At 36.3% G+C, this 14,909-nt stretch overlaps 1 protein-coding gene across 1 annotated transcript in view; it reads right to left on the reverse strand.

The window, feature by feature from the left end:
* Window positions 1-1,760: 1,760 nt before the first annotated feature.
* KANSL1L (KAT8 regulatory NSL complex subunit 1 like) overlaps window positions 1,761-14,909 on the reverse strand; it is a 107,401-nt gene continuing 94,252 nt past the window's right edge. The window contains 7 exon segments of the mRNA XM_049784344.1: window positions 1,761-2,106; window positions 4,269-4,437; window positions 5,807-5,919; window positions 8,261-8,315; window positions 10,599-10,723; window positions 12,029-12,147; window positions 13,291-13,419. Of these exon segments, the coding sequence (XP_049640301.1) occupies window positions 1,882-2,106; window positions 4,269-4,437; window positions 5,807-5,919; window positions 8,261-8,315; window positions 10,599-10,723; window positions 12,029-12,147; window positions 13,291-13,419 (935 nt within the window). The 3' untranslated portion in view covers window positions 1,761-1,881.

Raw genomic sequence — 14,909 nt, forward strand, 5'->3', positions numbered from 1 at the left:
TGAGTGCTAACCCCTGAGCACTGTTAGATGGAGCCCCAAAACAAAACAAAAAGATCCAAGAAAGACCAGATTAGGCTAAGGGATGAAACTGTGTTCCAAATTACACTTCAATAACAAATAATGTATCAGTTACTTCTTTTAAAACAGTCTGCTCGGTCATAACTATGACAGATAACAGGATCAGTGTCATAATTTCTTGGGCTACTAAAAGTTTTAAGGAATAAGATTTATAAAGTAAGACAGTCAAAGAGCATATGCTGGAGATCTTGATCTTGATCTCAGTCTCATTCCCTCTATAAGGTAACATTTGTTAATGTTTAAATTTAGCTTTTAAAAGGTTCCGCAGCTCAAGAGACAGATGGCTTAATGGGCTGAGGCCATGATTTGGCTATTGGAGACGTGGGTTCAATCTCCAGTGCAGCCTGGTCCCCTGAGCACCAAATGTGACTCATAAAAGACAAGAATTGAAAAGGTTGTTCTATGAATATGTGGTATTTAATCAAATCAGACATCACAAGGAGTATAGAAATAACTTTAATTAAAAAACTTACATAGAAGATTATAATATCAGACATGACAGAAAGATTTGAAATTATTTGCCTGGACAACTTGGATTTGTCTGGCTTGTATTTTTTTTTTTAATAATGTATAATAAACTACAAGCAAAAATTTGTCAGTATTGAAGTTGGATTTTTTTTTCTCCTTAAAAGGACCAAGAAAAATTTACAATCCCTAACAAAAACAGTGTCAAACCCCCCAGATTAGGCCATATAGCTGGGATTGTCAGTTATCTAGATACTGTAATGTGTGTGTGTAACCATTTTTTACATAAGAAAAACGATTCATATAAATTGACTTCAACTTTAGAAAAAAATGATGTGTTATCTTCAAAAGGAATTTTATTACTATACACTCCAGTATCCAGTATTGTAGCATTATTCTTTGAAAATTTTAACTTTTACTCTAGGATACAAGAATAGATGCTTAATTAAGTAAATTTATGGTAAGGAATGACCAAAGTAACTAGAAATATTTTTTTTAACTTACAGGACTTCACTGTTTGCGACTCGTTTTAAATTGGTGTCTGTTTTCATGAGATGCATAAATCAGATAAGACACATGGTTTTCAAATACATCAATATTTAACACTCCTTTGCTTATCTTTCTCAGGCATGAATAGTACATAAACGTGTGTTTCAGTCCAACAGAACAGTGATTTCAAATACAGAAATACTGTTATCTGAGATACAAATATTCATTAAGTAGCTTCTATTGTTAAATATGATTTAGAATTTGTTCCCTCTCCACAGTCAAGACTATTTTAGGTGTTCGTTATCAGTAGAAACTTGTTTGCTTTATTTATACTATAGTTTTTATTTCTTGATGGTAGTGGATAGTTCATATAGGCATTTTTAAATGGACCATTGCTGGTGGTCTTTTTTTTTATAAATACATATTTGTGTGTATATGTGTATATATACACGTGTGTATTTATACACACACTTGTATATTCTAATATATTTGAGGCAATTTCAATGAATTACTGTGTGTATAGTAATACAGAAGAGCTATTATTTGATGTACATGTAATATGTGTGTATATATATATGTATGTACAGGATTTGACATCAGACTGCAGTTGATTTTTGGTGCTTGTGATTTGCATAAGTACAAATGACTAGCACATGTCTGTTGGTGAAAGTCTGTACAAGAAGTAAAAAGCATACCTTGCCTGTTCACTAACAGCATAAAATGTACATGCATACATGCTCTTACTCTGGGTCTGTGACTGGAGGGATGAAAGTAGAGATTAGGAAGAGGGTTTTCCTTCCTCCCTCCCCTTTCCATTGAAGTAGACAGTTTTCTCTAATTTGATCCCTGTCATCTGTTTTTTTTAACATAAGTAAGTCCCAGACCAAAGGTTCTATAATCCATTCCATCTGTGTGACTTTTCGGATGGTGACTATTGTCTGATGTAAAGGTACAGAAGACTTCACCAGGTAAAACTGGGTTTGATCTTTCATTCTCATTATGTTTTTCGTCTTGGCATAAGGCATCTTTGTCTTCATCTTTCAGTGGAAAAACCCGTCGTTCCCACCACAAAGACTGAAAGAGAAAACATTTTCAGTTAAGTTTTGACTTTTAAAATAAATATAAAATCTGTAAATGTCAATTTTAGTAACTATTGTCTCATTTAGTATATAAAAGTACACATTTTACTTTTGAGTCTAAATAGCAAATCAAATTAAGTACACAGTTGTTTAACGATAGTTGGAATACATTTTTGGGGGTGGGTTACTCCTGGCTGTGCGCTCAGAAATTGCTCCTGGCTCGAGGGACAATATGGGATGCCCGGGATTGAACCCAGGCCTGTCCTGGGTCAGCCTCGCAAAGCAAACACCCTACTGCTGTGCTGTTGCACTGGCCCTTGGGAATTAATACTTTTTATTGAAGTGGAGTTGTTAAGAATATTATATTACTTTCATATGTACAACATAATGTTTTGATATTTGTATGCAATATAGCTGTCATAGTATCTTCTGCCCATAATTTGTGATTTTTCTTTTTTGAGGGGAAGCCACACCTGGCAGCACTTAGGGTACTCCTGGCTCTGTGCTCAGAAATTGCTCCTGGCAGCCTTGGGGGACCATATGGGATGTTGGGAACCAAACCCAGGTCTGTCATGGATTGGCTGCTTGCAAGGCATATGTCCTGCTGCTGTGCTTTGTAAAAAATTCCTTAAATTGCAGTACGTTGTCTATTGTCACCATGCTGTGTGTTATATCTCTATGACTGAATTTATACTTTTTCCACCTAATTTCTCTGGTAACCACCAATCATTTCTGTGCATTTGAGAGATTTGTTTGTATTTCACTTTTTCTGGGTCTTATTTTACTTAGTATAATGCCTTTTACATCGTCCATCTGTGTCATTGCAAATTGCCATGAACCATTCTTTTTATGATTGATTGTATGTATGTGTGTGTTGTGATTTTGACTTGCATTCCTTTTGTATGTCTTGGAAAAAAAGTCTATTCAGATTTGTCCTTATTAAATCAGATTGTTTTTGCTGTTGAGTTGTCTGAGTATACATATTTTGGGTATTAATTTTTTAAGGGATATATAATTTAGAATACCTTCTTTCAAACAAAAAGTAGGTTTCTTTTATTTGGTTTAATGTTTCTTTTTCTGTGAAAAAGCAATAAAATTTAATTTAATCTCCTGCCTTAAGAGTTAGGTTTGGGGGCCCGGAGAGATAGCACAGCGACGTTTGCCTTGCAAGCAGCCGATACAGGACCAAAGGTGCTTGGTTCGAATCCCGGTGTCCCATATGGTCCCCCGTGCCTGCCAGGAGCTATTTCTGAGCAGACAGCCAGGAGAAACCCCTGAGCAATGCCGGGTGTGGCCCAAAAACCAAAAAAAAAAAAAAAAAGAGGTTTGGTTTTTTCTTTGGGGGTGGTGGTGTTGTTTTTGTTTTTATTTTGGGGTCATACCCAGTTGTCCTCAGGGCTTTCTTGGCTCTGTGCCCAGGGATAATTCCTGGTAGACTAGTGTTTATATGGGATTCTAGGAATTGAATCTGGGTCTGCTGTGTTCAAGGTGCAAGCTATACTATCATTTTGGCCCAGAAATTTGTTTGTTTTGGGGGTGTCATAACCTGAGGAGCTCAAGAAAAACTCATGGCTCTAGGCTCTGGAATCATTCCTTCTGTGTTTGGGGGACCATATGAGATTCCAGGGTTGATTCTGGGTTGGCCGCATGCAAGGCAAGAACCATACCAACTGTACTATCACACTAGCCCCAGAATATTATTTTTAAGACCAATGTCAAGGGAGTTAGTATCTTTTCTTCTAGGAATTATAGGGCTTAGGTTTATATTAAATTTAGATTCATTTTTAAGCACTTTTTTTTCAGTCTTTTTTGTCCCAGTTTTGGTATTTTGCATGAGTTTGTTTGTCCAACACCATCTATGGAAGGGAGCCTTTCCTATTGTATTTTCTTGACATCTTTCTCATTAATTTTCTGTATGTGCATGAGTTTATCTGAACTCTCAATGATTTTTTTTTTCAGTTAATGTTTCAATACAGTTGTATAATCCTTCATGGTGGGAGTCTGGAATCATCAGTGGACTCCTAACGGATAAAAGAGTAGATGGAATTGGGTACTGACACATTATAACACGATAAAGCATAGCTAGTGATGGAACTACAAGGCTGAAATATACAGATCCTCTGATTTTATTGTTTTGTGCTAGACTATAATACTTACCTTGATTTCTTGATTTTCAGTTAAACAAGGTGAACCATATGCACTTATATCATAGTTCTCTGAAGGCAGTTCAGCAGGACTTCCAGCAGTATAAAGTTGATTACTACTAAAGTCATTTCGATATTCTTTCATAAGCAAGTCTTGTCCTTCAGTGTGTTTACTATAAGCTCTAACAAAAAAATCAAGGAAATATTTCTTGAAGGCTTGAGTTTTTTGAAAAATTGAAGCTATAAAATTATAGTTAATATAACCTGATAGCTTAATAAAATAAATAGAAGTTTAATAGTTTAAATAAAATAATTCTGCCCAAAAATAAGCAAAAAATTGACTTTTAATGCTCTGTCCGAGTTAGAGTTGTTGGTATTATTGATATAGGATTTGATTCATACCTTCTTTGGTGATTCTGATAAGATACATTTCTGGGATGTGTAACTGAATCTTATATTTGGATAATTTTTGCAATAGAACCCCAACTTATTTTATTCTTACTAAACAGAGAAATGAGTTCTAATACCCCTCCACTCCACTAAAAAATCTACAAGATCTTACATTTTTGAATTTGGACAGCATTGAAAATTCAACAAAGAAAGTTTTTAGGTTTTATAGACATTGACAGTTTAAAAAAATTTTTTTAAGGTTTTTGTTTGTTTTGGTTTTGGTTTTTGGGCTACACCCGGTGACACTCAGGAGTTACTCCTGTCTATGAGCTCGGAAATCGCTCCTGGCTTGGGGGGCCATATGGGATGCCAGGGGATCGAACCATCCATCCTAGGTTAGCATGTGCAAGGCAAATGCCTATTGCTTGCTTGCGCCACTGCTCCGCCCCCTAAAATATTCTTTTATAACAGTTAATTATGTGATTTTAATGAAAACAGAGGCCAGAGAGATCTGACAGTACAGCTGGTAAGGTACTTGCCTTCCATGTGGTTGACTCAGATTTGAGCCCTGGTACCTCTTACACCTTTGGGACTCTTAAGAATAAATTTCAGTGCAGAGCCAGGAATAACCCCTGACCATGTCTGAGTATGGTCTTAATCTCAAAAATACTAAAATTAGGTCCTCTAGTCTTTTTAAACATTTTTGAAGTGGTTATGTTAAATTATACAGTGCTTAAGTGCAGCAGGTAAGGTGCTTGTCATGTACAAAGTCCACCCAGTTCCATTCTAGGTACCACAAATGCTCAAAGCCCCACTATGAATGATCCCTGAGTAATGTGGTCATAGACAAAACAAAAAACAAACATATATTCTAATTACTGGTACCTAAGTTCATTGGTACAATATACTGAGATAGAGTACATTAACTAGGATGATTTTTCATATTTGCTGACTTTAAACAATTTAACCTAATTTCTGGCTGACAATATAAGATAAAATATCTTATTTCATCATTATGCAGTATATTCTGAAAGTAAGCCCAGTTTTTAACTTTTATTGCACAAATAGCTGATAATGTACATTAAGTGGTTGCAGTCCTGCAGAATTTTTGTTGATTCTGCATAGATTCCATGATCTGGGGATTAGTTTTATAACACCTGCCTGCTGTTTCTTCTATGCCACTTGCTTTGTTCCCACAATGACCATCTGGCTTGTTCTCTTTCTTCATATTTTTTATGTCTTAGGAAGAAGGCTTCATCAGAAAGATTTTCAACCTAGAATTAAAATTAATAAGCTTTGCTTTTATCAAACATTTTTAATTCGTAATAGGTTTTCAAGAAACAACCATTGAGTGAATAATTGGAAGAGGAATAAATGTGCCATGATTCAAGAGACTATATGTTAGAAGATGAACTAAAATTCTTAAAGGAGGGTTAAGAGTTGTTTAGAAACTTTTTCCTAGATCATGTATGTTGATTACAAAACTAACCCTAACACCTAGATGATAAAACACCATAGATTACAAATAGAGTCATAATACTTCTCATTTAGATATAATTATTTTTGTTACTGTATTTGACCACAGTTACAAGGGCTCAGAGATTACTGCTGGCTTTGCATTCAGGCATTACCGTTATTACTTGGAGGACCGTATATGATGCAGGGGATCCTTTCCTCACAATTCTTATTTTCCAAAATTTTAATCCACTCAGTGTTACAGTGCTGGGGGCCACTCCCAGCCATAAGGGTGGTCCTTGGATCAAGAATCAAGACTTATCTCTCTACTTACAACAGTAACATTGGCTTTAGCTCTTAGAGCCTTTTCCCTACCTCTTCACATAAAATATTCTTAAGCGGGCCTGGAGAGATAGCACAGCGGCATTTGCCTTGCAAGCAGCCGATCCAGGACCAAAGGTGGTTGGTTCGAATCCTGGTGTCCCATATGGTCCCCCGTGCCTGCCAGGAGCTATTTCTGAGCAGACAGCCAGGAGTAACCCCTGAGCACCACTGGGTGTGGCCCAAAAACCAAAAAAAAAAAAAAAAATCTTAAGTCTTCATTTATTTAGAAGTGGCTGCCTATGTATTATAAAGTACACTGTTTTTAGGAATATCTAATAATAATATATCTAATATTAATAATATCTAATATTTTTATCTGTGATGAAAATAAAACAAATTTTAGTTGTCATGTTTTAGGAGTTTAGCATTCTGGAGTAGAATAAATATGAACTAGGTTAGAGTCCATTAAAAGAGAAAAGAATACTAAAAGGAAAAATGTTGTAGTTGGAAAGTGAAAGGTTAGTGAAAAGTGTCACCGAAAAAAAGCATCTTCTATATAATACTATTTTTATGTACTACCTTACAATGAGTTATAGTGTCTTTCCCTGTAGTTGTTGTATGAATGTGACATTAACTCATAAATGTTTATATAATCCCTTTCCTGTGAATTAATTACAATTTTCTGCAATTATTTTTGCTACAGAGCCTGATCTGAAATTATGTGAAGCTATACTTATATACTTATTATATATTTTACTAGAATATAGGAAAATATATCTTTACTATAGAAACAGTGTTTATATAAAAACTATTCTAGTCCAAATTTTTCCATATTAAAAAGCAGTATATTTTCCCAATTTTGAGTATGGCATGGCCTTGCAATACCTTGTTGAGTATTAACACAATATCTTTTACAGAACTACTGTATCTTCTGGTGTATAAGACAATTTCTTAACCCATGAAAAACTTCTTAAAAGTTGAGAGTTGTCTTATACGCTGGTATACGCATGCTGAGACTTACTCCAGCTTCAGGGACGATTGATCTGCCCCCTCTTATAGCTGCATCCCATCCAGCTGCCAGGCATCATCACTCAGTCCTCTGCTTGTCCTGATTCTTCTTTCAGGGCACACAGAGGAGCTGAGTTAGTGAGGGCTGCATCTCATCCAGTCGCCAGGTTTGCAGCTTTTCGGTGCTCAGTCCTCTGTTCAGCTTTTATGGGACACAGAGGAAATGCTCTTTTTCCCTCTAGCTGTCTTATTAATCACTGCACCCCAGCCAGCTGCTGCTCTTGGAGGGGCCCCCTCTCCCTGCTCTCAATGTAGATCACAATTTAAAAAAATCACAGTCACTCACTACAAAATACAAATGTAAAATGATTGTTGGCACTCCAAAGTGTAGCTTTATTAAACATATACTGTTAACCTTTGAGGGGTCTACTCTTTATTTTCTTACGTTTTTTAATTTCCATTTGGTGTGCATTAAAAGAAGGTAGTCTTGTACAGCGAATATAGCCCAAACCCTATATTTTAACAGGAAAAGTAGGGAGTCATCTTATATGCTGGAAAATACGGTAAATATGAGTAATGTTGAGTGAAAGTACACATTCACATATTAACTCAGTATTTTAATCGAAGAAAACGCGATGTTGTACTTTATGCTCTTTATTATTATCACATGTACATAAAATCATTCTTTCTAATTCCATTAGTATTCTTAGTGAAGAATTTTGTTTTCTGAAGAAAAAAAGTGAGTTAAGGGACTTCTATTACTCTTTACTTCCTCAAATACTAAATTAAGATTTATGCAACTAGCACTTAAAGTAAAAAGCAACGTACCTCTTCTTCATTAAAATTACATTCATCGAAAGGCTGAAGAACAACCATCCTCCAGCTGTATAAAATACAAATCAGTTTCAAAGATCTTTCATTAGTATGTCTAAACTTGGCAATTTTATTTATTTTGTTTGGGAGCTATACTCTGCAGTGCTTAGGGCTTACTCCTGGCTCTGCTCAGGCAAGCTTGGGGGAACATATAAGTGCTAAAGATTAAACCTGGACTGAAGACTTATAAGTCAAAGGACAAGTGTAGGGACACACAGTTCTATCAATTTGACCCTAGCAGTTTTATTCTAAGTATATAGATTGAAGCTGTGATTTCCATCCTTTGTACTTCCAGAGTTACTCAAATATTCATTCATATGTTATAATACTTTGTATATGGAAAAAGGATGGGGTAATGAAGCTTGTCTCTGTTATAATGAATATTGTCTTATGCATAGTATATTTTGTACTTGAAAATTTAGTACTTTTAGTATGGTGATAAACTTGCCCAGCTTAAAACAAAACTTGTTTGTATAATTTGCCAACTTCTTTATGTGAAAACTCACTTTATTTGGGTTTAACAGATAGCAGATACTTCTATTTTATACATCTTTCCAGCTTTATACTGTAAGTTAAAAAACACTGTTGATATAGTACATCATAAATATAAATGTTCCTTTTTAAAAATATGTCAACAGGACCAGAGCGATAACACAGTTGTATGGTGTTTGCCTTGCACCTGGCCAACCCAGGTCAGGTCTGGGTGCAATCCCAGGCATCCCATATTATCCTCTGAGCATGCCAGGAGGAACCCCCTGAGTGCCTCTGCCGGGTATGGCTCCCCAAACAATATATATATATATATATGGAAATTCTCATAGTGTTTGAGAAGTATTCCACAAAGTGATACTGATCCAATGAATGATAAAATACTTAAGAGTATTTTAGGAAAGGATAGGGATTACTGTTGTCACCCAGATCTTGCTATGTTTTCAGTCTCTAGTCTCTACTTTATCTGCCAAATTCATGTTCTCAATTGTTTTAATCACTTCCAAGAAGCATATCTTCATGGCATTCAGAGATCTCCACAATCTGGTTCTAACTTTTTTATAGTCCTTTTTTTTTTTTTAAAAAAAAGAAACAAGTTTATTAACTGATTGGTTTTTGGGCCACACCCAGCAATGCTGGCTCTGTGCTCAGAAATCGCTCCTGGCCAGCTTGAGGAGGACCGTGTGGGATGCCAGAAATCGAGCCGGATCTGTCCCGGGTTGGCCAGATGCAAGGCACCTCTGTGCTATCTCTCCGGCCCCTTCTTTTGTAGTCTTAACTTCACTCTGCTTTGCAAAATTTCATTCTGTCCAGCCAGCTTTGCACATTAGCTATGTGAACTTTTTCTGGACCTTAGTCATCTTTCTAGTTAAAGCCTTTATTGCTATCTTAACAATACATCAAAAGTTCATTTTGTTTTCAGAAATCGCTCCTGGCGTGCCGGACTTTGAACCACTGTCCTTCTGCATCAAGGTGAACGCACTACCTCCATGCTATTTCTCCGGCCCCGTAGTTGCTTCTTTTAAGCTTATTACTATTATTATCTTTGGGTTTTGGGCCACACTTGGCAGCCCTTAGGGATGCTGGGGATTGAACCTGGGTCAGCTGTGTGCAAGGAAAAGCCTTATCTGTGCTAGCACTCTGGCCTCCCTTTAAACTTTTGAAACTCTAATTTCTTATGAAGAGTAAAAATTAATTCTTTGATTATTTACAATTCGAAGTACATTTAAATGCCCATACAGCATTTGTTTTCTTTTTTTTTTTATTTAAACACATTGATTACATACATGATTGTGTTTGGGTTTCAGTCATGTAAAGACCACCACCTATCACCAGTGCAACATTCCCATCACCAATGTCCCAAGTCTCCCTCCTCCCCACCCGACCCCCGCCTGTACTCTAAACAGGCTCTCCATTTCCCTCAAGCATTTGTTTTCAGCATGAATAATTGAAAGTTTTGGGAAAGGGTCGGACAAACCAACATAAAGTGTCACCAACTTCTTATATTTATTTAAGTGGAAGGAATCAAAGAACATCTTTACATTAATTATAAGTTTCAGTTTCAGAAGCAGGAGTAATAGTAAAACTAGTGTTCTTGCTTTGTACAAGGTTGACAGGGATTCACTGGATTTGATCCTTTGCATCCCATAGACCTGAGCCTGTCAAGGGAGATCCTGAGCACAGAGCCAGGAGTAAGCCCTGAGCACTGCTGGGGATGGATCAAAAACCAGATTTATTTAAAAATTCAGCTTCAGTTTTAGAAAACCACAGAAAAAAAAATTCAAAAAGATATAAATATGCATACCTTGGTGTAAGTATTTCCTTATACTGAAGTTTCTCTAACTTAGCTGGAGCCACTAATGACATGGGAATGACAACATTGTCTATATCATAAGAGCTTTCACTTCTCAATCTTTGTCGTGCCGTACTCTGCAAAATAGAATTGTAGTTACTTTATATAGAATCTAATTACCATATTGAGTTACATAAAGTTGACTGCATCTGTTAATTTTAAAAAAGCAGATATTAAGAAAGCATTTTAGGAACATAACTTTTGCAAACCAATATAATACTTTTAAATTTTTTGACCACACCCAGTAGTGCTTAGGGTTTATTTCTGGCTCTGCACTCAGGAGTCAATCCTGGACATGTTTGAAAGACCTTGCGGGATGCCAGGGATCCCAGGTCAGTCATGTGCAAGGCAAGTGCCCTATGCTGTTCTAATAATGCTCCAACATATTACACCTTTCAGCTCCGATGCAATTTGTATTTATACATTCAATAATGTTTAAATCATAATGTATAATCATAAAGACCTCAAAAATACAGATACTTTAAAATGTAAAAATTTATCAGAAAAATTAATACAAATTAAGTATGATTATCATTACAGACATTTTTGTTAACATAACAAAGGCTATGAATGAACTATTTGGTCAGCTGCTCAGAACAGATTACTGTTGCAGTGTATATATTCATCTACTGTCCTTTGAAACAATCTTCCCATCTTTGACTTGTATTATCTGGCCAGGTTAAAAAAAAATAGAATAATAACAGCAACAAAATCTAAAACAACAACACAGGTGTTAATTTCTTATTAACAATATTATATTTAGCTTCAATGTTATGGAGTAGGGATGTTTTTGTTTTTCAACACTATTTTAAAGTTTGGAGCAACACAGTGTGGTGTGCTTTCATTGCACACAATTTGGGGGGAGGGTTCACTCCCGACAGCGCTCAGGGGTTACTCCTGGCTCTACGTTCACAAATTGCTCCTGGTAGGCTCAGGGGACCATATGGGATGCCGGGATTCGAACCACAGTCCTTCTGCAGGCAAGGCAAATGCCTTACCTCATCCATGTTATCTCTCCAGCCCCGGCTTGATATTTTGGTACTTTCCCCCAACCCATTTGTCCATGAGGCCTTCTGGAGTGATTCCTGAGTGCACAACTAGGAGTAAGCCCTGAGCACAGCTAGGTATTGCGCGCGCGCACACGCACACACACACACACACACACACACACCCCACACCCCCCCCACACACACACCCACACCCAAAAGCTGTTACCAAGAATTAGCTCTACCTAGTAAAAATTCTTAAAAGTTTCTAATATGTGTTGGTAAATAAATAGCTGTTATGGGTCATTTTATATTTTGTTACAGAATACAGAATTTTGTTGTGCTCTGGCTTTCCCCACCCAATCCGCTGGCTTGTACAGTACACAAAAGTCCTACTTGTGATGATGAAGTCTGGGGTCTTGGCATAACATTCACATTAGTAACAGGAGTAAAATTGTTATGCGCTTCTGGGTCAGTGCGCTGAAAAGTAAATTCTTCAAATCTAGTTCTTTGTCCTGCATGGAAAAAATCATTAAGAATATTACAAACGATACATTTCTGGTGTTTGAATTATTTTCTAGTTAGGTAATATATATCTTACTGTTTATAGATCTTTTAAGTTAGGTAAGTAAATATCCAGGAGCTGGAGTAGGTAATACAGTAGGCAAGGTGCTTGCCTTGCACATGGCCAGCCCGTATTATATCCCTGGTATCCCATATGTTCCCCTAGCACTCCTGAGTGCAAGCCAGATGTAAGTCCGGTGCACTGTGGGTACGGTCCAAAAACCAAAAGAAAAAGAAAAATGTAGGGAAAAAAGTAGGAGAGGGGGAGGGGAAGGTCTTATGCACAAGTCTGTCATGTTTCTTTTTGCTTTTTGTGATTATGACATTTTTATCTACGTGTTAATATTTAAGTTAGACAACCTTGCATTGACCCAATTTTTAGTCTGGTACATGGAATTGAATTTTTATGTCTTGTTCAAGAGGGTGGTTAGTAATAGAAGATAATTCTAATCAGAAAACATTGGAAAGAGGGACCAAAGAGATAGAACAGTGGTAGGGCATTTGCCTTGCAAATAGCCAATCCAGGACGGATTGGTGGTTCAAATCCTGGCATCCCTTGTGGTCCCTCGGGTGCTTGCCAGGGGTGATTTCTGAACACAGAGTTAGGAGTAATCCCTGAGCATAGCTGGGTGTGGCCCAAAAACCAAAAAAACAAAAAAAAAAGAAAGTAATCCTTAATTGTCATATAATGGATAGAAGCCCAGCTCACAAGTAATTGTGAACTGACTACATGAATGAGCTATTTTTTATTTTTTGCCTTATTTATTTATTTATTTATTTATTTATTTATTTTGGTTTTTGGATCATACCTGGCAGCGCTTAGGGGTTACTTCTGGCTCTACACTCAGAAATAGCTCCTGGCAGGCTCAGGGGACCACATGGGATACTGTGATTCGAACCACCGACCTTCTGCATGCAACTCCCTACCTCCATGCAATCTCTCTGGCCCAAATTTTTAATGTTCAGTAGGATGATGAGTATTGTTTGTAATTAGTAATTTGTAATCTGGATTATTATTTCCCATGAGACAGGTTCTTCAAAGATTGAATTTTTTTAGTTTATAAGATTAAGTTCACATCCTCATTTAAACCTACCTAATGCTGTTTCACTCAAATGCCTTTTCTTTCTTCCTTGTAACATTTGTGCAGCAGATTCTGATTTTATTTGAGATTTACAGGTAGGAAAATACCCATTTCTCCACTGATTCAAAGTAGCATTATGTACTAAAAACAGGTAGGAAGAAAATGTAAAGTTTTAATTAAGAAATGTAGTGAATTTGCAGTCTATTAACATACCAGTTCGAAATGTCACATAATATATCTAGACATACTAAAGTGGAATATTCTTGTTTTGTTTTTTGTTTTTGGGTCACACCCGGCAGTGCTCAGGGGTTACTCCTGGCTTTACGCTCAGAAATCGCTCCTGGCAGACTCAGGGGACCATATGGGACGCCAGGATTCAAACCACTGACCTTCTGCATGAGAGGCAAATGCCTTACCTCCATGCTATCTCTCCGGCCCCTAAAGTGGAATATTCTTAAACAGAAAACACTCAAATGAAAATCCGTTAAGTCAGAGATTTTCAACTTTTTTCTCACCGACTGTAACCTCTTCGGACCTTGTTCCTTTCCCGTCCAGTCCATCTGGTTAACCTCCTACTTTGAAATCATGTGCTGTGGCCTCCCATTTGTGATTTTTCACTTGGGTCCCTGGAACTACTTGGGGGCAATTAATGGGCATAGGCCCCAGGTTGAGTAATGCTCCTTCATATGTTTGGGAAGAAGACAATTTCCTATTGTTACTTTATTATTTGACGAATGCAAAGGAAATGCAATCTGTCCTTAGACTTTTTCTAAACCATAAAGTTACACAAAGAAACTTCATTCAGATTTCTAAGTCTTGAGTGAATATTATTCACCCTTCTAGTTGGAAATAAATGAAGACCAAATAATAAGATGAATCAAAACGTATTTGGACCTCAAGAGCAAAACTAAGATTTCTTTTACCTATGATTGTATAGAGTACTATATTACTTTTAAAATGTTTAAGGCACTTAATATATGTCTTACTTCCATTACCTAGGATAAAATAGAATAAAATATAAAAATAGATTAAAATAATTATTTAAAATAAAATTTTATAATAGAATAAAATATAAAAGAATAAAATAATAGTAGTTATTCTGAGCTTATCAGTATAAATGAGTTAATTGCTACAATGGTCATTAGAAGAATATCTGACATATTAATTAAATACTTTCATCCTTCTGTTTCTGTCCTGAACCTATATGTTTAGTACTGGATTAATAAACAGCCAATTTGGCCTCTTTTTTTTTTAAAGGGCTTTGAGATATGGAAAGGAATAGAAAAAGTTTTAGACTGATATGTCAGATTTTCACCCATATCAAAAAGAAAAATGGTTTAACACCAATGACAAATTGATTTCTTAAAATGATAGAAATTTTATACAAAAATAGAAGTACAGTTCGTATGTACACATTGGTAAGTAAAAAAAGGAATTTGTAAATAGTGTGCAATTGTTAAGAATTCTATGAAAGACAGCCATATGGAGTTTCACTAAAGGAGGAATTCACAATAGGACATGGAACAGGGGCTGAAGCAGTAGCACAAAGGAAGTAGGAAGGCTGACCGAATTCAATCCTTGATACCCCATGTGATCCCTAAGGTAGTCTGGAGTAATGCCTGAACGCACCG

The sequence above is a fragment of the Suncus etruscus genome, chromosome 1 (genome assembly GCF_024139225.1).
Source record: "Suncus etruscus isolate mSunEtr1 chromosome 1, mSunEtr1.pri.cur, whole genome shotgun sequence".
In the NCBI taxonomy this organism is placed as follows: domain Eukaryota; kingdom Metazoa; phylum Chordata; class Mammalia; order Eulipotyphla; family Soricidae; genus Suncus; species Suncus etruscus.